We start from the raw sequence: 21,886 nt of genomic DNA, 5'->3' as shown, positions 1-21,886 counted from the left end.
TGATCTTGTGCAAAGACTTTTGCAGGCTATACAGCTGCCATCGGCCGTTGCAGTTATGAAAACGAAAGGACACAGTACAGCTGACACAGACGAAGCAACAGGTAATGCCCTAGCAGACGTGACAGCCAAGGCTGCAGCTGCGTCGCAGCTCCCACCTCCACGGGAAGTATTATCTGTGCCCCTACAGCTGCCACTTGTTACACTCCCAGACTATTTAGACACAAATGTTGATTTAAAATTCATACAAGAGCAAGCCTCTGCATAGAATAATGACTGTACCTTAGATGACAGAGATGGCTTATACAAAATCTTAAGGGTTTGATTGCCCTCCCATATTCCCTGATGCCAGTCCTTGCCCGACATTTTCACTGTGTGAGTCATGTCGGACAAAGAGGGGTAATAGGGGCAATAAAATCAAGATTTGTAATTGAAAAAACATTGCATGCAGTAAAAAGCATATTAGCAACTTGTTTAACATGTGCACGAACTAATGTAGGAAAACTAAAAGCAAAACATCAGCATTTACCACAACCAGATTTTCCATTTCATACATTACAAATTGATTTTACACACATGCCAGTACAAGGAAGCATCAAGTACTTACTAAATTGATCCACTATTACCAGGATCAATTTAGTAAATGAGTAGAAGCTTATCCAACCTCAAAAGAAACTGCAGAAGTAGTCTGTCAAAAGTTGAGCAATGAAATAATACCCAGATTCGGAATACCTCACCAAATTAACAGTGATAGAGGACCTTCATTCACATCAGAAGTAATTCAAAAGTGTGCTAAAACTTTAATGACCTGGGTCAAATTACTTCCTCAAGTCCTCTGTGAGATTAGAATGACTCCATCTGCAAGTAACCAAATTATCTCCATTTGAAATAAGACTATTTCCAACACCATGGTCAGCTTCCAGAGGGGCACCGCTATTAGAAGGTGATGTAGATACTGCATTGTCCGACTATGTTCACAATCTGGTAGAAACACTGAATAATAACTATCAGAAAGTTTGTCTCTCTCAGCCTCTCCCCTCCACAGTTCCACCAGTGGAGACCAGGAGATGCGGTGTTGGTGAAGCCGCTAAAACCAAGGACACTCGGGGAGGCCGCGCGTGTTCCAGCCCCAAGACAGTACTGGCAGTGACGAAGAACCAGCATCCTCACAGACGGACAACCTCAGTGGATATACGCCAGCAGGGTTAAGACCAGCCCAACCAGACCATCTCAGGCGTCGGATCAAGCAGACGACATCTCAGGCGAGCCAGCGCCAGGATCCAATGTACATACACACACGCAATTACTGATTAACACACAACACCTGAAAGAGCCAAGGCTCAGAGCTCTTTGATCCTTCACGTGAACAAGAACAAGGTACTCAACATTCAGCAGGAACAGAAAGCCGAGAGTACCACATGATGTCTAATCTGATAAAGCTAGACTCATTCCATCCTGATAATGGAGAAAATGAAATGCCCATTGTCATCATACGACGCTTATTCTATGTCTCTCGAACCTGGGACCAGGCCAGGAGACAACTGAAGAACTGTTTTTCTTATATATTTAGGTTATTTATCATATCTATCGCATTAACCTTAGGATTTTTCTTTGCTATTTTGTATTGTAAACTGCAACCATGTTCACATTTCTGCAGGTCATATTTTGCTGACAATACCTCATGCTCCATTTTGCAAGACACCAACCTAGTATGCTCCTTACGTTCCCTAAAATCAGTAAATGACAACATAGACGCCACTAACAAACCATTTTATGCGCCCTCTAGAGCAGGAGTCAACTCCTGGTATGAAAATGCCAGAATAGCCGCTCGTGACTTAGGAAACAGTAACTGTTATGTCTGTTCAAAAGGTAACCCAGAACAGGTTATAGTAGGATACCCCTTATCTGGTTTCCCCCTCACTGAGGGACTAGAGAAAATCGGCGGAGATAATGCTCTCCTTAAAGACACTTTACAGTTGACTCTGAGCCCTCTCGACTGCTTACTTAGACACACACACACACACACACACACACACACACACACACCAACTAACCCTGAGACTCCATTAGGCGAATTATTGAAGTTATCTAATGACACCGCAGGGACCTGCGCCCCAATGAAACGCCCCAAGAATAGGTTAAAACCCTCACTGCCCTTAGGACAGATCCCTTTCCATTTTAATACTAGTATGATATGTCTGCGCAGACTAAAGTTAACTGGCCCAGACACCCACATAGATTATACAAAGGATAACTATACATTTTTCTCTGACTCCCCAGGTGCACGCTGTAATGAGACATGGCTAGCTGTCTCTGTGGCTGAAGTTGTATCATATCTGGAGGAACACACACACAGTTCAAGTTCGAGCGGAGAATCGATCATTGTTCCCCCAGAGGGTGTATTAAATGACACTGACTGGGGGGAGTTAGTTAAATCACACATGGTCACGCGCCTAACTAGAGCAATCCCTAACGGTTATTGGTTGTGCAATAATACCCTTAGATTAGCTCTACCTGTTTACCACCTTGCTGGCGTCTGAGTGGGACTGGAGCTCTCTGCCCTTTACCAATCCAGCCACGGGCCCATCCATCTGGCCCATCAAGACTCACTCTCATTTCATCAGTCCATAAAACCTTAGAAAAACCAGTCTTGAGATATTTCTTGGCCCAGTCTTGACGTTTCAGCTTGTGTGTCTTGTTCAGTGGTGGTGGTCTTTCAGCCTTTCTTACCTTGGCCATGTCTCTGAGTATTGCACACCTTGTGCTTTTGGGCACTCCAGTGATGTTGCAGCTCTGAAATATGGCCAAACTGGTGGCAAGTGGCATCTTGGCAGCTGCACGCTTGACTTTTCTCAGTTCATGGGCAGTTATTTTGCGCCTTGGTTTTTCCACACGCTTCTTGCGACCCTGTTGACTATTTTGAATGAAACGCTTGATTGTTCGATGATCACGCTTCAGAAGCTTTGCAATTTTGAGACTGCTGCATCCCTCTGCAAGATATCTCACTATTTTTGACTTTTCTGAGCCTGTCAAGTCCTTCTTTTGACCCATTTTGCCAAAGGAAAGGACGTTGCCTAATAATTATGCACACCTGATATAGGGTGTTGATGTCATTAGACCACACCCCTTCTCATTACAGAGATGCACATCACCTAATATGCTTAATTGGTAGTAGGCTTTGGCGCCTATACAGCTTGGAGTAAGACAACATGCATGAAGAGGATGATGTGGACAAAATACTCATTTGCCTAATAATTCTGCACTCCCTGTAATTATGTGCAGTCCAGATATCTGCTGTAGTAGAGACGTATTGTAACTCCTCAAACATATTTTTGAGTTTGACATTCATTTTAGGTTTCTCTGCATCTGTATTTGGCAAAGTCTTTCTTTTTTTTTTTTTAATTTATTATATTTTATTTTCAGATGTTACAGACGGGACAGACATGAGTGAATGATAGGAAAGGGAGAAAGAAAGAGGAAGGAAAGGAAAAACAGAAGGGGAGAGGGACAGTGAGAAAGGGGGGGAGAAAAAAAATAAAAATCTCCTGGATCACCTGTTGAGAGAAGAATAGAAAACAAGCAAAAAAACCAAAAAAAACAAAGCAACATACTAAACACAACACCATCGCATTAATCTAGCTAAGTGTAAACAGCAGTAAATACTAAATATTCAATGTTGTTGTGCAGCACGCAGGACAGATGTGCTTCGAAGTAGTAGCCAAGAGAGGTGTAATTTAAGTCTACGAGCAGTGAACACCTGTGTGCATACCTGTGTGGATCAGCGTGCTTGTATTCCAAAGGTTTCTCCATGTAATGATCTGCTAGGGAGTGTGGGGAGCCACAGCCCCGTCCTCCAGGGCATGAAGCAGGTATGGAGGAGATCAAAACTCCAGACATCCAGAGGCCCCCAGAACACAAGAGACCATGGAAGACCCACAGAGGGGCAGCCGCGCCACTGTCCCAGTAAGAGCTGAGGCAAAGTCTTTCTGCATGGCAGGCCGACCCCTCCTCTTGCCATTATCTTGTCAATAAGAGACTTGAAGGAATCAGACTCGACTGCTGATAAAGGCAGCATGTTCTTAACGACATACCTGCTATAAGTCTGTTTAACTCAGTTTGTGTCACAGATATTTGTGGAGAGGAGAAATCAAGCTTAGACCACTTGAATTGCGTCGCCTTATCTCTTCACTGAGCTCATGCTAGCCTGGGTTTGGACTGTGCCTGTTAGCATTTTCTTCTTAGTAACGGTAATGGAGTCAGGTTGAGTGACCAGAGTCCAGGAAAGTGTGAAAACTGCAAGGCTGAGCTGATGATTCATGGGTTACTACAACACAGGAGATGACACAGTCAGCACAACAAGAATACAAGACTTCATTGCACATTACTTAGCGACTAATAAAGGTTAGCATTGGATCTGGCGAAGACTCAGTGCTGGTCTTATCTACAACCATGGAAATTAGTAGCAGGTGTGGGAAATGAGCAAGCTGATAAGGCTCCACCCAAAGGCAGAGACCAGAGAAACACACAACCACTCTTGCGGACAATGACAAATGGGATTATTAACATTCCATACTGCCAGGGAGCTGTAAATGTCCCAGTTTATCCCATGTAGGGCTTGGTCACCTGTGACGGCTCCTCCTCCTGTTCCTTATCACCTTCTGTTCTCAGCTGTCTGGAACATTCTTGGAGTCGATCATGTTGGGGGGAGATCTTCCTGATGGATTCATTGATGCTCAATGTTTCATCCTGCATCACTGACCCTCGCCCTCCATCTTTCCCCTGCTAGTAGAGCCTCAGGGAGCTGGACTTCCCCTTTGACATATATGAACTCACTTTGTCTTTTAGTCAGAGTATACCAGAGTATACACATTGCGTGTGTCAGAAAAAAAGCACACAAGCTGTGTCTCAATTCAGGGGCCGCACACTTCGGAGTACCCAACCTTCACGGTCTACATGGGCCTAACAGAATATTATTTATAAACGTACCTGTTCAGCTGTCCTGTGATTAATTGCAAAAGTACATGGAGGCAACAGCATACTCCATGAGGTTTTTTACATTATTATATGGATATTAATTATATTTTTCATCTATTGTATTTATCAAGAAGTTTCAACCAACGAAAGACCACACCATGGCACATGTTTAGATAAGGACAGTTTATTGATCAAAATTATTTATTAACCAAACAAACAATTTTTTTTATCCCTGAAAAGATACATGCTCAAAGCAACACAACGGTGGCACAAAATCAAACAGAACTCCACTCTGTTGAGTGGGCAGTCATAATGAAGCAGTTAGTTTTATTTTGTAGATTCAAGCTGCTCTTCATTTCTTTGGCCACCAGATGTCACCAGAGAGGAACGTGTTGAAAAGCTTTGAGTAATGAACCCTTTTTCCACACAAGCTTCAGTGCTTCAGAAAGTTTCATTTGGCCATCACTACTGACAACTAAAGGGCTACTTTTGCCGGGGAGAAAGCTGGAATGACCCTATCATCTACCTGCTGAGAAAATGAACATTTGTAACCCTCGTCAACTACACACTGTCACATGACCGACATCAGCTGATGTGAGATCCCTCTCCTGATTTGCTCCTTCTATATTGCGACAAGGATGAAAACCGGCTATGGAGGGATACTTGTGGTTTCGACACGTGCTGTGGTTATAAGTGTTATGGCATCGAGAGCGGTGTGGGGAAACAGCGTTTTCTCTTTACAATGCGACAATGAAATTATATTAACTTAGCAGTAGGGCTGCACGATTAATCGTTAGAAAATCGCAATCTGAATTCATACTTATGTGCGATCTCATTTCCAAATGACAACGATTTTAAAAAAAAGAAAAAAAGACAACGATTGTACCGCATTTTGATCCGGGACGTACTCTGCATGAAAACAAGCGCTCACTCTTCCTGCTCAACAAATGACAAGGGCGGAGCCTTATACCACGTGATACAGAAGCTGTGCCGTGTGATGCTAAAATTAGCAGGGAAACAACAACGGAGAGCACGTCAGGGATGAGGAGAAAGTGACAGGAGAAAATCCGTCCCGGTCAACAACCCAAACATCAATAACGGGAACCTTATACAGCGCTTCCCCATACCCGTCGAACTCCCGCAGGCACAAAGAAATTACGGAGGCTATCACTTATCACCTGACCAAAGATATGGCTCCATCAACACTGTGCAAAACGAGGGATTTAGGAAAACGATCAACACCCCAGACAAACGCTACACAGTGCCGTCCCGCAACTATTTTTCTATTGTTGCACTACCTGCTCTATACACGCAGCGTCGAGCAAAGGTGGAGACGGAATTTCAAGCAGGACAACATTTTGCTGCAACAACACAACGTGAGACATTTGTTGTTTTTATGTTCATTTATTGTTTTTATGTTCAGTCTCAACTGTTACAACGTTGATGTGCAGTTAATAAGTGCAATAAATATTTATACTGGAAAAGAAAATCATGAGAGAATCATGATCTCAATTCTAAGCCAAAAAATCGTGATTCTCATTTTATGCAAAATTGTGCAGCCCTACTTAGCAGTAAGTATTTTAACTCTGTAACTGTCCTTAGGACAAAGATTACTGATGATTAATTTAATGAAAGCAGGAATACAACAGCTGAGTTTTGGCAGAGTTGGCTGGTGAATGTATATAAAAATTTATTCTTTTCATACACTATTAAGATAGTGTATGAAAAGTGTATGTTTAAAGAAACAATGGCAGCGTGAACAAGCCCATCACCTAATGCAGCAGAAAAGTCTACATGGTTATAGAACTAACATACTGAGTACTGGAGTGAGAGAACCTTAGTAGGATAAGATTATAAAAGTAGAAATTAAATGGAAAAAAATGTCACTAGTTCGATATTAAAACTTTTGCCTACTGCAATAATAACCTCATTTATTCAATTTAATTTAAACAGCCACATACAAAAATGCAAACAATGAAGTAAAATACATCTTCCAGCCTATTAGAGGGTCAAAGGAAAAAGAAAAAATAAGGATAAGAGGCAATGAACTAATCATTTGATTAAGGTGTGTTGACCCAAGGTAATATCTAAAACCTCATGAACACCTCTTGTAGGGTCTACCTTACAATGTAAAGTACCTTGAAGCTAGGGTTGCTGTGACTTGGCGCTCTGTAAATAAAACTGAATAAATAAAACAATTGAATAGCCAAAGACACATTGGTTGGGTTTGTCAAAAAGGCCTTTGTAGAATCACACTGCTTTCTTCCGTTCGGTCACTTTGTCTTTGTCTTCCTCTCCATCGTTCAAGAGTCTTACTTCACCCTGAACAGGACAAGAGAGAATTAGAAATGTCTGGTCACTGACTACAACCCAGAGAAAATCATCATGCTTTTACGGCGAGAACCCATCATTTCCAAGCCTGAAGCAGCACATCAGGTCCAGACAAGAGTTATTTGTTTTGTGGCCATAACTCATCAGGATCCATCTGCTATTGCAGAGTTCTGCTTTGATATCCTGAGAATTCTCAAGGATAACATTACATTTAGATTTACTCTGAGTACTTTAAGCATTTTAGCCACAGTGACTGTACACTAGCTTCCCGGTTCTCTTTTTTTCCTGTTTTCACTTGCGCAGATTGAAAATCCAGTAAAATAGTCACTATTTTGACATACTGTAGAAAAACCACTAGGCTAGGGAGGTGCAGGATTTATATGAAGCAATTAATAAATCTAACTCTGAGTGCTCCAAATGTTTGAGTAGAGTAGAAACAGTCCAGTTACCATTTACCTATCTAATATAGACTCTGAAGAGTAAAGAGATATTTCCAAATGTGTTGTCTAGGTGATTTTGTCAATAGAGCCTCACCTGCCTCTCCTTTGCCTCACTTTTACTTGCCCTTCAGAATCAGAATACTTTAATAATTCCTAAGGAAACTATGTATTCTTGTTGTTGTCTCTGTCACTCATAAAGTTTCAAGGACATTTTTTTTTTCACAAAGTTAATAATTTGAAACTGGGAAGCAATTTATAGTACAGTATATTTTAATCACGTCAGACTGACTCATTCACCTTAGAGTCTCCAGTCTATATTCTGGACTCTCCATCAGACTGGACAATTGGTTTACTCCAGTGTCTCCCAGATGATTGTTTAGAGTCAAGTCCAACTCTCTTAGATGGGAGGGGTTGGATTTCAGAGCTGAAGCCAAGAAAGAACAGCTGAGGTTTGACAAACCGCAGAAACTGAGCCTGGAAAAAGAATTATAAACAGTCAGGCTTAAAAAAAAAAAAGTAACTAGTGTAACACGCTAATTATCGATTACTTGTGATTTAAGGTTAGTGCAATACAACTACAAGTAATTAATGGGCTTGACATGAATATATAACAGGCTTTGGAAATAACTCAGTATAATGCAAACTGTCAGAACTACCCTTAATCTCTATACATGGTTTAATAATTTATGAATGTGCGATCTAACCTGAGAATTTCCAGTCTACAGTTTGGACTCTCCAGGAAATCACACAGCTGCTTCACTCCTGAATCCCGTAGGAGATTGTTGTAACTCAGGTCCAGGTACCTCAGGTGGTAAGGGTTGGACTTGAGAGCTGAGGCCAGATAATCACAGCCTTTGGGAGTAATCTGACAGAAAGACAGTCTGAAAGAATAGAAAAGAATTCACGGATCTCTGATGTTTGAGCAAAAGACAGATTTCTTTATCTAGCTCTAAAGAAGCATCTCAACCCAAGTATGTAGCAAACAATCTGACCTGTGGATTCTCAAATGTAGGCTTAAAACTAATTCAATTCTTCATCTAACAACACAGAAATACAAACAAAAAGTCAAACAAATGCATGAAAGTAAAACATGTAAACTTTTAAAATTCTACAATGAATCTTTATAGAAGAGGTCAAGCTAATGTTAAAATGTCCTGTGATTGAAAATTACACTACAAGCAAAAGAGATATGTTTGTGCCAAGAAACACAAGAAACAGACATTAGACCAGTGGAAATCTGTGCTTTGGACTGATGAGTCCAAGTGTTAGATCTTTGGTACCACCTTTTGTCTTTGACAGAAAATGTAAATAGATGGTCTCTACATGGTTCCCACTGTGAAGCATGGAGGAGGAGTTGTGATGTTGTGGGGGTGCTTTGAAGGAGTTACTGATTGGGATTTATTCAAAACTGAAGGCACACTGAACCAGCATGGCTACCACAGCATACTGCAATGACATGCCATCATTGATTTTCTAACAGTACAATGAATTTTGTACTGTTGGATTGTATTTTTAAGAATCTAAAATATAAAATATGTTTTGAAATTTTTCACACTTTTTTTGTTTACTACATAATCACATATGTGTTCATTCATATTTTGATGCCTTCAGTGAAAATCCTCAATGTAAATAGTATATAAAGTGAAGAAATACCATTAAATAATAATCCTTTTACTGGGAGTGTAGTTTTACTTTTTTGAGGATTTGAGGATTGCTAGTAATTAAAGTCACTGTTTACTCCTCTACTTCTGTGGACTGGGAGAATTTTTACATGTTTTCCATCATTTAGGAATTTTTCCTTCAGCAAGTAATACATTAAAAATAAAACTCAAAGTTGGAGAAGAGGGGTCAGTGCTGAGGCAGAGGATGGTGGGATGCTGCCCGTTCTGACCATTAGATTTTCTTAATATTTAAATCAGTCTAAATCTCTCTTATTATCTCGCTTATTAATGTAAAATAAAATTTGTTATTGGGGTTTGAAATAATTTGTTGAGAACACAAATGTAGATATATCAGCTTTGTTATAAAAACAAGTGCTAAAATAAAATGATTAAAGCCTTTCAGATGTTTGACTTAATGATTCATCTCTTGACTTAAAAGAAAATTTTTAAAAGTTACAAATGAAAGAGAGTTACTTCTCAAATTTTAAAGATTTTCCAGAAATTTTCAGAAATATTATCAAGAACAAACAAAAATCATATTTAGCTTCTCTAAAGAGTCTAATACCGGAATGTCATTTACATCATTTACATCAGAACACAGTTCCCCAGAATATAGCGATGGGGTGCTGGGAGCCTCCCAGCAGACACTCTCTGGAGGCAGCTGAGAGATATCAACAGGCAAAGCACAGTGGAGCTCTGGCAGTAGCCAAAGCAAAAGTAGTCTGTGGGTGGAGTTTGGTGAGGCCAGTTTGTTGAGGCCATGTGACAAGGCTTTGAGTCAGCCTCAAAGCAATTCTAACAAACTGAGTTGGGATGGGAAAGCAGCTGACTTTAACTGAGAATATAGTCATGTGCTGGAATAAATCCCGCCGACACACCTTGTAAAGAAGATGCAGAGTCTGGGAATGAGCAGGACTCGCCCATCAATAGGGAGAAGTTCACTGAGGTAGTTAAATACGTTATTAGGGTGACTATAATGAGATTATGGATACAAGAGGTGAAATGAATTTTCTCCACTGGTTGGCCTACTGAGGACTTTTCAGAAAGGAACTCAGTAAGGCCACTGTACTCCTTCAAATCAAAAGGAGCCAGCTGAGGTTGTTCACGCATTTGACCGCAACACCTCTTAGGCAAGGTCTTCAGGACACTCTTCTGTAAGTGACAGACATTATTTGATTGAAAGAATAATAGCACTTTTAGTGCTATTATTAATTGCCATTCAGCACATGTTGATGGTTATGAAACAGACCTGAAAGCCATACAGTGGATTTTAGCAAGAATAAAAGGTGCAGTAAGTATGACTTCAGTACCTTAGAGTATCCAGTTTACAACACAATGATTCTAGGGCAGTGGAAAGCCGCTTCACTCCTGAATCCTGTATCTTGTTTTTACTCAGGTCCAGCTCTCTCAGATGGGAGGGGTTAGACGTCAGAGCCAAGGCCAGAAAATCACAGCTCATCGCTGACAACTTGCATAAGCTCAGTCTGAAAACAACACATCCTTCATTGATTACAATATATACAATGACACATTGGGATTTTGTCCAATATCAGTCTGTAGCAATAAAATCTTAAATAAAGTTCTGTTTAACCTGAGAGTCACTAGTTTACACTTTGGATTCTCCAGTCCATGAGACAGATGCTCCACACCAGAATCCTGCAGGTTGTTGTCACTCAGGTCCAGCTCTCTCAGACGAGACATTAGAAATGAGATTAGATGGCGGCTGGTCTCAATCAACATACAGCCTTTCAGCCTGCAATTAAAAATGAAGTTATTAAAAATCCTTCAGTAGGTAGTGGTTATATTTGTCCATCACAACATTTAGAATCTAAATTTTAACCATTTTATGTGGTACACAAAATCCTATCATAAAACCAGTGTTCATTTTATATTTTTTTATTTTTTTGCACTCATGAAAACTAAAATACAAGTGAATAAGAATAATGTAAGTAAAATCAACAAATAAAAACATGATAAAAATGTTCTGGAGAGACAAGATTTAATCACAACTTCATGTCAAAAAGAATCAGACCCTTTAAGCCTGTGGAGCAACTTTTAAAAGTAAAATTATGGGAGACCTTTACATTAGTCAACACTAGACTAAAACTAAAATAACTGATGCCTAAAGGTTTATGCCTTTTATGACTAAAGCTAAGTGATGTTTTTGTGAAAAGATTACAACTAAAACTGTCCAAATTAACAATTGCACAAATAGAATTTTGAAAAAAATATTAGTAGATATATAAGTATTTTTGTCAAATATATGTATTCGTCACCAAAGCAATATTGCTAATGACCTATTACAACTGAACAATGCTGCCTAACCTCAAAATTTCAAGATGGCATTCTGAGATCTCCAGTTCAGCTAACAGTCGTTTCATTCCAGCATCTTGCAGAGAGTTAAAACTCAAATCCAGCTCCTTCAAATAGGATGAGTTGGATTTTAGAGCCAATGCCAGAATCACACAGGAACTCTCTGACAGTTTGCATTTCTGAAGTCTGTAGATAAAGGACAAATATAAAATGAAAAGATGTGCAGGAACAAGACATTATTGCACATTTGAAGCCATGACATTAAAATACAAAAACATATACGGCATTCACCATGAAAGAACTGCTATACTAACTTCAGACTCTCCAGTCTACAATGTGGACTCTTTAGTCCAGCAGCTAGCAGCTTCAAGCCGAAATCTTGCAAATAATTCTCACTTAAGTCCAGTTCTCTTAGGTGGGAGGGGTTTGACTTCAAAGCTGAGGCCAACAATTCATAGTGAATCCATGAGAGTCCACAGCCAGAAAGTCTGCAGTAAGAAGTTTATATTAAATGTAGTTAGTAACACGGAGAGCAGCAAATGAACAAAGAAAATGCAGATTAGAGAAAACTCAATAAATTACTTTGCCAAATAAAACAACCCATCTGAAATGCAGCCCAAACCATGAAAGAACCTCCACTGTGTTTTTCAGATGGCTGTATATTTGCATTGTTGGACCTCTGTCCTGGTTTCTGTACATCCTGACGATGGTTTAGCCCCAAAATATCACATTTAGATCCATCACTCAGACATGTTTCCATTGATTTTCAGTGAAGTTCTTGTGTAATTCAACATACTATAGCCTTTTTTTCCAAGTTTTCTGACTTAATAGCTTCTTGATAGTCACTCTTCCACCCAGACAATTTCTGATGAGGATTCATTGAACAGTAGATGGATTCTGGACTGTGGTATGAACCTACCTCTGCTGGAGGTTTCATCCTGTAAAAAAGGAATTTTTCCTTCCTATTGATAACACTCTGCCAAATCAAACATGCAAAGTTACTCTTGTTTAGCAGAAAGTCACTCAAATGATCACAGGTCAGTGTTAAGTGGCTTAAAAAAAGCATTCCTCTGAAAACAGTCAGTTAAAATGTCTGGCCTGAAAATAACAAGCAGCCAATGTTCACAAAAACATGTTGACAGAATTTCAGAAGGCCCTGAAACGTATTGCTCAAGAATATGAAAAATGGATGAATAGATGGATGGATGACAATGTTCTTTATTTCCTCACAACACGATGATCATAGAGCAGGGGTGGGCAATTCCAGGCCCCGAGGGCCGGTGTCCTGCAGGTTTTAGATCTCACCTTGGGTCAACACACCTTAATCACATGATTAGTTCATTACCAGGCCTCTGAAGAACTTCGGGACATGTTGAGGAGCTAATTTAGCCATTTAAATCAGTTGTGTTGGTTCAAGGACACATCTAAAACCTGCAGGGACACCAGCCCTCGGGGCCTGGAATTGCCCACCCCTGTCATAGAGTATACTTTATAATCTCTATAAAAGTCAGGTTTTTTGTTGCTATGCCATTTTATGTGGGAAACAGTGGGAAAGAAAAACTCAATTTTAACAGGAAGCAGAACCAGCCTCAGTGAGGGATGGCCATCTGCCATCATTAAGACATACGTTAAGGAGAATAAGACTCTTTGTAAACCGTGTAGAGCAATTCTCATCAGTAAAAACACGACAAACATTTTTTAGTCACTGAATCCATTTTAGGGTAGTCTGCTATAATCTTATATTTATTTATTTATACAAGAGGCGATCATGGCTCAAGAGTTGGCAGTTCGTCTTGTAATCGGAAGGTTGTCGGTTCGAGCCCTGGCTCGGACAGTCTCGGTCGTTGTGTCCTTGAGCAAGACACTTCACCCGTTGCCTACTGGTGGTGGTCAGAGGGCCCGGTGGCGCCAGTGTCCGGCAGCCTCGCCTCTATCAGTGTACCCCAGGACAGCTGTGGCTACAATGTAGCTGCCATCACCAGTGTGTGAATGCATGTGTGAATGACTGAATGTAGTGTAAAGCTATACAAATGACTAAAACTAAATGATGTTTTAGTCAACAGAGTTTAATAAAATTGAATCATAAATTGCTGTTAAATTAACACTGGCTGTCACATAGTAACAACAACTCTACAATGTTGATGTTTGTGCTACAATCTGGACTTACCGAGCCTTCTTACAGTTCCTCACAGCTGGGATTAGCCGCTGCCGTCCCTCCACTGTGGTGTTATATTTTGTCAGATCCAACTCATCCAGAACCTCCTCTGACATCTGCAGCATGTAGGCCAGAGCTGAGCAGTGAATTGCCGTAAGTTTCTCTGATCTGTTCTCTGACTTCAGGAACTCTTCAAGCTCCTGATGTATTGAGAGGTCGTTCATCTCCATCAGACAGTGGAAGATGTTGATGCTTCTGTCAGGAGAGATTTTGTGGGTGTTCATTTCCTTCAAGTTGTTTATGGCTGCCTGGATCATTTCTGGCCAGACCTCTGCCCGGACAAGCAGGTGGCCTAAAAGTCTCTGATTGGATTCCAGAGACAAACCATAAAGGAATCGAACAAACAGGTCCAGGTGTCCATTTTTACTTTCAAGGGATTTCTCCATCACCAGCGTAAGAAAGTCAGCTAAGGAGGGGATAACATAACCAGAGTTGGAAAAGACTTCAGTATTACCATCAGAGTCTTCATCATCAAAATCTTCATCATCAGAATGACTGTTTTGAACCTCGCAGTTTTGCTCCAAGAATACTTTCAACACCTCTGTATTTTTGTTGGTGTAACAGTGGAACATGTAGACTGAAGCCATAAACTCCTGGATGCTCAAATGAATAAAGCAGTAGACTGGTTTCTGAAGGATTAAACAGTCTTTTTTGAAGATCTCTGTGCAAATTCCTGAATATACTGAAATATATGTGGCATCCAGACCACATTGCTCCAGGTCTTCTTGGTAAAACATGATGTTTCCTATTTCCAGATGTTCAAATGCCAGCCTCCCCAGCTTTAGAAGAACTTCCCTGTCATCTTCTGTCAGCTCTTGTCGACTCGTCTCATGTCCCTCATGGTACTTGTTCTTCTTCCTCTTTGTCTGAACCAGCAGGAAGTGTAAGTACATGTCAGTCAGGGTCTTGGGCAGCTCTCCTCTCTGCTCTGTAGTCAACATGTGCTCCAGAACTGTAGCAGTGATCCAGCAGAAGACTGGGATTCTACACATGATGTGGAGGCTCCTGGATGTCTTCATGTGGGAGAAGATTCTGCTGGACAGCTCTTCATCACTGAATCTCTTCCTGAAGTACTCCTCCTTCTGGGCGTCAGTGAAACCTCGTACTTCTGTTGCCCTGTCAACACATGTAGGAGGGATCTGATTCGCTGCTGCAGGTCGGGAAGTTATCCAGACGAGAGCTGAGGGAAGCAGATTCCCCTGGATGAGGTTTGTCAGCAGCTGGCTGACTGATGACTTCTGTGTGACATCAGACACCAGCTTCCTGTTGGTGAAATCCAATGAAAGTCTGCTTTCATCCAGGCCGTCAAAGATGAACAAAAGCTGAGAGACAGCCAGCTTCTCTGCTGTGACCTTCTCTAATGTTGGATGGAAAACATGGAGCAGCTCCAGAAGACTGTACTGCTCCTCTCTGATCAGGTTCAGCTCCCTGAATGAAAGCAGAATCACCACACTGACATGTTGGTTCTCCAAGCCCTCTGCCCAGTCCAGAGTGAACTTCTGCACTGAGAAGGTTTTTCCAACACCAGCCACGCCGTTGGTCAGAACCACTCTGACGGGTCTCTGTTGGTCAGGTAAGGCTTTAAAGATGTCCTGGCACCTGATTGGAGCGTCATGGAGGGCATCCATCTTGGAAGCTGTCTCCAGCTGCCTCACCTCATGTTGTATATGTACCTCTTCACTCTGTCCCTCTGTGATGTAGAGCTCAGTGTAGATTGTGTTGAGGAGGGTTCTACTTCCTGTTTCATCAGTTCCTTCAGTTACACGTTCACATCCCCTCCTCAGACTGATCTTATGTTCAGTTAAAATCTCATGCAGAGCAGCATCTGAAAGAGTAAAAACAAAAAAAAAAAGCCAAAAGAGACATGTTTAACATCTGAAAAGCACCACCACAGTGCTCAAGTATTTGCCCTATTCCTGATTTTTTTTTAATTTTTATTTTCTATAAATTTCTACAAAATTTAGTATTAGACAATGATAAAATGAATACAAATAAAATTGAGCTTTGATGACAGAGGGATTAAGGTGGTCCTCAAAGTATTTTTTCCATCACCCAACAATGTTCTCAGTCGAATTCAGCAGCGCTCCACCCGGACTATACACAGTGCAGGTAAAGCACTGCTTGCCCCTCCTGAGTTGCCTGACAGTTTGCCAGAATCTCTTCCAGGCAGTCCACAAGTCTTTTTCCATGGCCTCTCCGAACTCTTCCAACACCATTTGGTAGACACCATTTGAAGGGATCCACTAACCATCTCCTGGGAATGCTGTTCAAGCTGCTGGAGGTGGGAGTTGAAGATCTCGTTAACCGGACCAGGCATTCTCAGCACACCTTTCCTATACATTTAGTGGCACCAGATCTATCCAGCATCCTTCCCCACTACCTGATCCAACACACCACAAGGTGGTGATCAGTTGACAGCAAAGCCCCTCTTTCACCCGAGTGTCCAGAACATATTGCCGCAAATCTGATGACACAGTTACAAAAATTAATCAATCTTTGGTTCCCATATTTAACAAGAGGGCCGGAGGGTGTGTTCCAACTATAGGGGAACCACACTCCTAACCCTCCATGGGAAAGCCTATGCCGGAATTCTGGAAAGTAGAGTTCTTTGCTAGTCGAACCTCAGAGACAGGAGGCACAATGCAGTTTCCGTCCTGTCGTGGAACACTGGACACACTCTTAACCATCTCAACGATACTTGAGGGTGCATAGGAGTTTGCCTTAACCAGTCTATATATGTTTTTAGACTTGGGGAAGGCATTAGACCATGTCTCTGAGTGTCCTGTGGGAAGTCGGGTGTCTGGCCCATTGCTACAAGCTTGATCCTTATACAACCATTGCAAGAGCTTGGTCGGAATAGCTGGCAATAAGTTGGATTCATTTGCAGTGGGTGTTGGACTCATAATTTATATGGACAAAATGTCTAGGTTTGTCCAAGTGGGAGAAGGCGTACACTTGGGTGGTCTCAGAATCTGGTCTCTACTTGTTGCAGATGATGTGGCCCTGCTGGCTTCATCTGGTGATGGCCTCATGGTTCAATGCTGAGTGTGAAAGGGTGGGAATGAGAATCAGCACCTCCAAATCTGAGGCCATAGTACTCAGCCAGTAAAGGGTTACTACTGGATATCCTTTTTCCCCTTTTAAATAATTTTTCATTCATATATACATACATACACATATATACATACATACATATATATACATATATATATATATATATATATACACACACGTGTGTGTGTGTGTGTGTGTGTGTGTGTGTGTGTGTGTGTGTGTGTGTGTGTGTGTGTGTGTGTGTACACACACACACACACACACACACACACACACACACAATTTTAAATAAAATCATTATTTACAAAGTGCATTTTGTATTTATTCAGATTACTTATCTTAGTCTCAATAAATGTGTTAAATGATCTTAAACATGCAAGTATGACAAATATGTGAAAAAAAGAAATCAGAAAGGGGGTAAATACTTTTTCACAGCACTGTAATATGTCCATTTTCAGAAATGGGTCCACCAGCTGACAGACATATTACACTCTTACTTTGCATGAAGATGATCTGACTGTCGGTCTGAAGTCCAGGTTTTGTTCTCAGCTTTTCTCCACACTGGGGACATGAGTCTGCTAATGAACCAGACTGGTTCGAGTATAACATGATGCACTGGTTACAGCTCCTGAGTGTGTTGGGAAAAAAATCATTACTTCATCACTGTTTAAGCAGTAATCATTATAAAATCCAGTTTTCCCCCAGATGATTATGTAGTAATAATAAAGATTAAATCACTTTTGTATAAGTTCCTAAAGAGGATAAGTTAATACTTTACTGTTTTGAAAAGCATCTCATAAATGACAGTTTAATAAAAGGAACACCTTAAAACACAACCTTAAGACCAAGACAGACTTTTGTTTCATTTGAAAGTCTGATGCTTAGCCTTTTCCACCCCAGCTGTAAAACTCAAAAACCAGTCTTATTTGTTTTCATCTATCATCCACCTGGGCCTTACCCAGAGTTTCTGTCTGATTTCTCTGAATTTGTTTTTATCTGCTCAGCTCAGATAAAATAGTTATTGTGGGTGATTTTAACATCCATGTAGATGTTAAAAATGACAGCATCAATATGGCATTTAATTGCATAATCTTCATACATAATCTGTATGAACAGTTCCAGTCTGGTTTTCGCCCCTCCCATAGCACTGAAATAATTACTTCCTCCAAACCATCAACGTGTCTTTTAGACCACATTCCTACAAAACTGCTCAAAGAAGTCCTGCCATTAATTAATTCTTCGATCTTAAATATGATCAACCTATCTCTAATGATCGGCTATGTACCACAGGCCTTCAAGCTGGCTGTAGTTAGACCTTTACTCAAAAAGCATCTCTAGACCCAGCAGTCTTAGCTAATTATAGGCCAATCTCCAACCTTCCTTTCATATCAAACATCCTTGAAAGAGTAGTTGTCAAACAGCTAACAGATCATCTGCAGAGGCTTATTTGAAGAGTTTCAGTCAGGTTTCAGAGCTCAGCACAGCACAGAAACAGCTTTAGTGAAGGTTACAAATGATCTTCTTATGGCCTCTGACAGTGGACTCATCTCTGTGCTTGTCCTTGTCCTTGTCCTTGCAATATTACAGTGTTACAGGACACTGTGATGGAGCTGAGAGCACTTGTGTACATGTTACATGTCTGAGGAGTCAGACAGCCTCTTACTTTGTGTCTGAGGGTCCAGGCTCATCTCTGAAGTAAGGAGGGGAGTCTCTGGACCAGTCACTCTGCAGAGACGCACAGCTGGATGGTGGAATGGCTGATCGCTCCTCATTTTTCTCCAGTTTACTCATCTTCACTCAGTTATCCTCAACACAGTAGCTTGCAGAGCTCAAGTGAACCTGCTGGAACCTGCAGGGACATTTAAGAAGTGTTGAACACTGTGGTCTGGAAAAAACCTGGACATTATCTTACAATCACCTCTGAGAGCAGAATGCAGACACTTCCTGTTTAAGAACATTTATGGATGAAATACAGACATTTAAGGGTGACTGTGGTGTGAAAGAAACAGCTGAAACATCCGATTAACCTTTGAAAACAAGAGCACATCCCCACCAGAGCTGAGTCAATGACGAGGCCTAGTCCCAGTCTGTGTACAAATCTTTGTCCATCAAACACAGGCCTACTGCTCTAACCTTGCAAGAAGGCTCTTATTCCTTATACTAGGGCTGCACGATTAATCGTTAGAAAATCGCGATCTCGATTCATACTTATGTGCGATCTCATTTCCAAATGACAACGATTTAAAAAAATAAATAAAAAAGACGATTGTACCGCATTTTGATCCGGGACGTAATCTGCATGAAAACAAGCGCTCACTCTTCCTGCTCAACAAATGACAAGGGCGGAGTCTTATACCACGTGATACAGAAGCTGTGCCGTGTGATGCTAAAACTAGCAGGGAAAAAACCACGGAGAGCACGTCAGGGATGACGAGAAAGTGACAGGAGAAAATCCGTCCCGGTCAACCACCCAAACATCAATAACGGGAACCTTATACAGCGCTTCCCTATACCCGTCGAACTCCCGCAGGCACAAAGAAATTACGGAGGCTGTCACTTATCACCTGACCAAAGATATGGCTCCATCAACACTGTGCAAAACGAGGGATTTAGGAAAATGATCAACACCCTAGACAAACGCTACACAGTGCCGTCCCCCAACTATTTTTCTATTGTTGCACTACCTGCTCTATACACGCAGTGTCGAGCAACGGTGGAGACGGAATTTCAAGCAGGACAACATTTTGTTGTTTTTATGTTTATTTATTGTTTTTATGTTCAGTCTCAACTGTTACAACGTTGATGTGCAGTTAATAAGTGCAATAAATATTTATACTGGAAAAGAAAATCGTGAGAGAATCGTGATCTCAATTCTAAGGAAAAAAATCGTGATTCTCATTTTATGCAAAATCCTGCAGCCCTACCTTATACCTTACTTATAATCAATAAAAAAAACATTACATTTCTCCTCCTGGAAAACCAAAGGAATAACACATCCTAACCATGTCATCCAAAATTAAACTTTTTTTCAGTCTTCATAACTTATCCCTGATCTTTGGCACTGACAAAGTTTCTTCAGTACTTAAAAACTTAAAATTGATAATATTATCCAAACTAAGGAAAACCCAGATAAACCTAACTCTCCCAAACCAAAAACTGCTGAATCTCACCAGCTAAAGAAAATCTAGAGTAAAGCATCTCTAAGCAACTCCATTCTTACAAATACTGAATACAGGAACCAGCTGTGTAATAATAACGGTATTAAAACTACAAGTTTGAACTTGTAGCTCATACACTATAAATTATCCATAGAATACACTGCACATACTCAGTCCACGCATACGCCCACACTCACTCTCTCACTACACACACTCAGTACACAAAGTCACATCACGCTTGTATTATTTTCTTACCAGCTCTGTCTTGTCTGTAAGGTTCCTAATCAAACCTATCCGGCTCTATTCTGTATGCTGCACACTTCATAATAATAATAATAAAGAAGCGTCTCTACATAATGTTTACTGAGATTCTCTGCTACTTCTACTATCTGAGGGATTTTGTATGAGACATGTATTTTATCAGTGGATAACTGTGAGATTTCCCACAGATTCAGATTTCTGTCTGACCCACTGAAACGTTTACCTGCCTGTTCTCACTCCTCCAGTGCTGACGTCACTGTGATGACGGAGTGCGACTGGCTGATTGCAAGAACTGAAGCGGGAGCTGTTAGAACTGTGTCCAGTACAAGCATGAAACAGGAAGTGTTGAATGAACCCAGGTGCGTCACAGGTTAGTGTGGCTGGACTGTGTGTGTGTAGTTGTGCTGACCACCCTCACAGAGAGGTGTGTGTGACGAAGAGCAACAACCTACCGAAATAACGAACACGGATCAGCACAGACACCTGTCTCGTGCTTCAGTGCTGTAGAGTCACCTGATAAGGTCACGTGAACTTTCTCAGTCTAAAATTAAGTGTTAAAAACGACACGCACAGAGATTTAAAGATTAAACATCGACATTTCCCTGGAAATCAAATCTGCCCAGATCTCAGTTACCCCGAGTGCCCAGTTAATCTAAGCTACCTGTCTGGAAACTGTAAAGAGTAGAAAGTACAGATATTTTTAGGGAATAACAGTAAAAAGTTAGAATACTCAGTACAGACAGTAGTAAACTCTATTGAAGTACAGTATTTGTACTTTGTACGTTACTGCCCACCTGTGGAGTAGAGCCAGTTTACTAAAACACTCTTTGATTTTATACAGAAGCTTCCTGTGTCTCTCTGAGTCTACATAAAGTTTATTCAAAGTAACTGTGATATCAGTTAGCTCCACTCACCTGTGTGGACCTGCTCCTTTCTGGAGAGCTCGGCCAAGAGCGCCTGGCTGCTGCCCCTGTTGCACACACCTGACCCTTCTCAGCTCAGTGACTCAGCATGTCCTTTTGACTTCCTGCTGACGTGTTGGCCTCTATCGCCCCCCCTGTGGTTCAGTGTGGTAAGCCAGCCTGACTGAACACCCCATGTTTGACTTTTGTGAACAGGATGAGATCTATTTTCTCGTGTTTCAGTCAGAGAGGCTGATGGGGTTTGCACGTGTGCAGAGGACGGAGGGAGGATACAGTCATGAAAGAGTTTAGGGTCTTGCTTTTTAGGATTTCTGTTCAAACATTCAAGTTTCAAGTTTTATTGTAATCTACAGATAAACAGTGTAGCCACATTTGCCCATCATGAAATTCTTTGGCTTGTGCTCCTCAGCTTTACATGGATATATAGAAAGTGTGCAGTTATATTTAAGAAGAAATAATAAATATAAAATGAAAAAGTAATAAAATACTAAAGTATTAAATATTAAGACACTTTAGGACAATCATTGTTATTTACGGTTTTTGCAAAAACTTGTGCAGT

General features: G+C 40.9%; 1 protein-coding gene across 1 annotated transcript; it reads right to left on the bottom strand.

Annotated features, from left to right (window-relative positions):
* Nucleotides 1–7,221: 7,221 nt before the first annotated feature.
* LOC308410095 (protein NLRC3-like) lies at nucleotides 7,222–18,776 on the bottom strand (the record flags this gene model as incomplete). The annotated part of the gene is made up of 8 exons (XM_080903173.1): nucleotides 7,222–7,293; nucleotides 8,096–8,216; nucleotides 8,447–8,623; nucleotides 10,714–10,887; nucleotides 10,995–11,156; nucleotides 13,884–15,756; nucleotides 17,483–17,613; nucleotides 18,649–18,776. 8 exons carry the CDS (start codon nucleotides 18,774–18,776, stop codon nucleotides 7,222–7,224), a joined length of 2,838 nt encoding a protein of 945 aa, XP_080759299.1.
* Between the last annotated feature and the right edge of the window lie 3,110 nt (nucleotides 18,777–21,886).

Source organism: Rhamphochromis sp. 'chilingali' (genome assembly GCF_963969265.1).
Source record: "Rhamphochromis sp. 'chilingali' genome assembly, chromosome: 1".
Classification (NCBI taxonomy): domain Eukaryota; kingdom Metazoa; phylum Chordata; class Actinopteri; order Cichliformes; family Cichlidae; genus Rhamphochromis; species Rhamphochromis sp. 'chilingali'.
The sequence above is the reverse complement of the archived record's forward strand: the minus strand, read 5'-3'. Positions and strand labels throughout refer to the sequence as shown.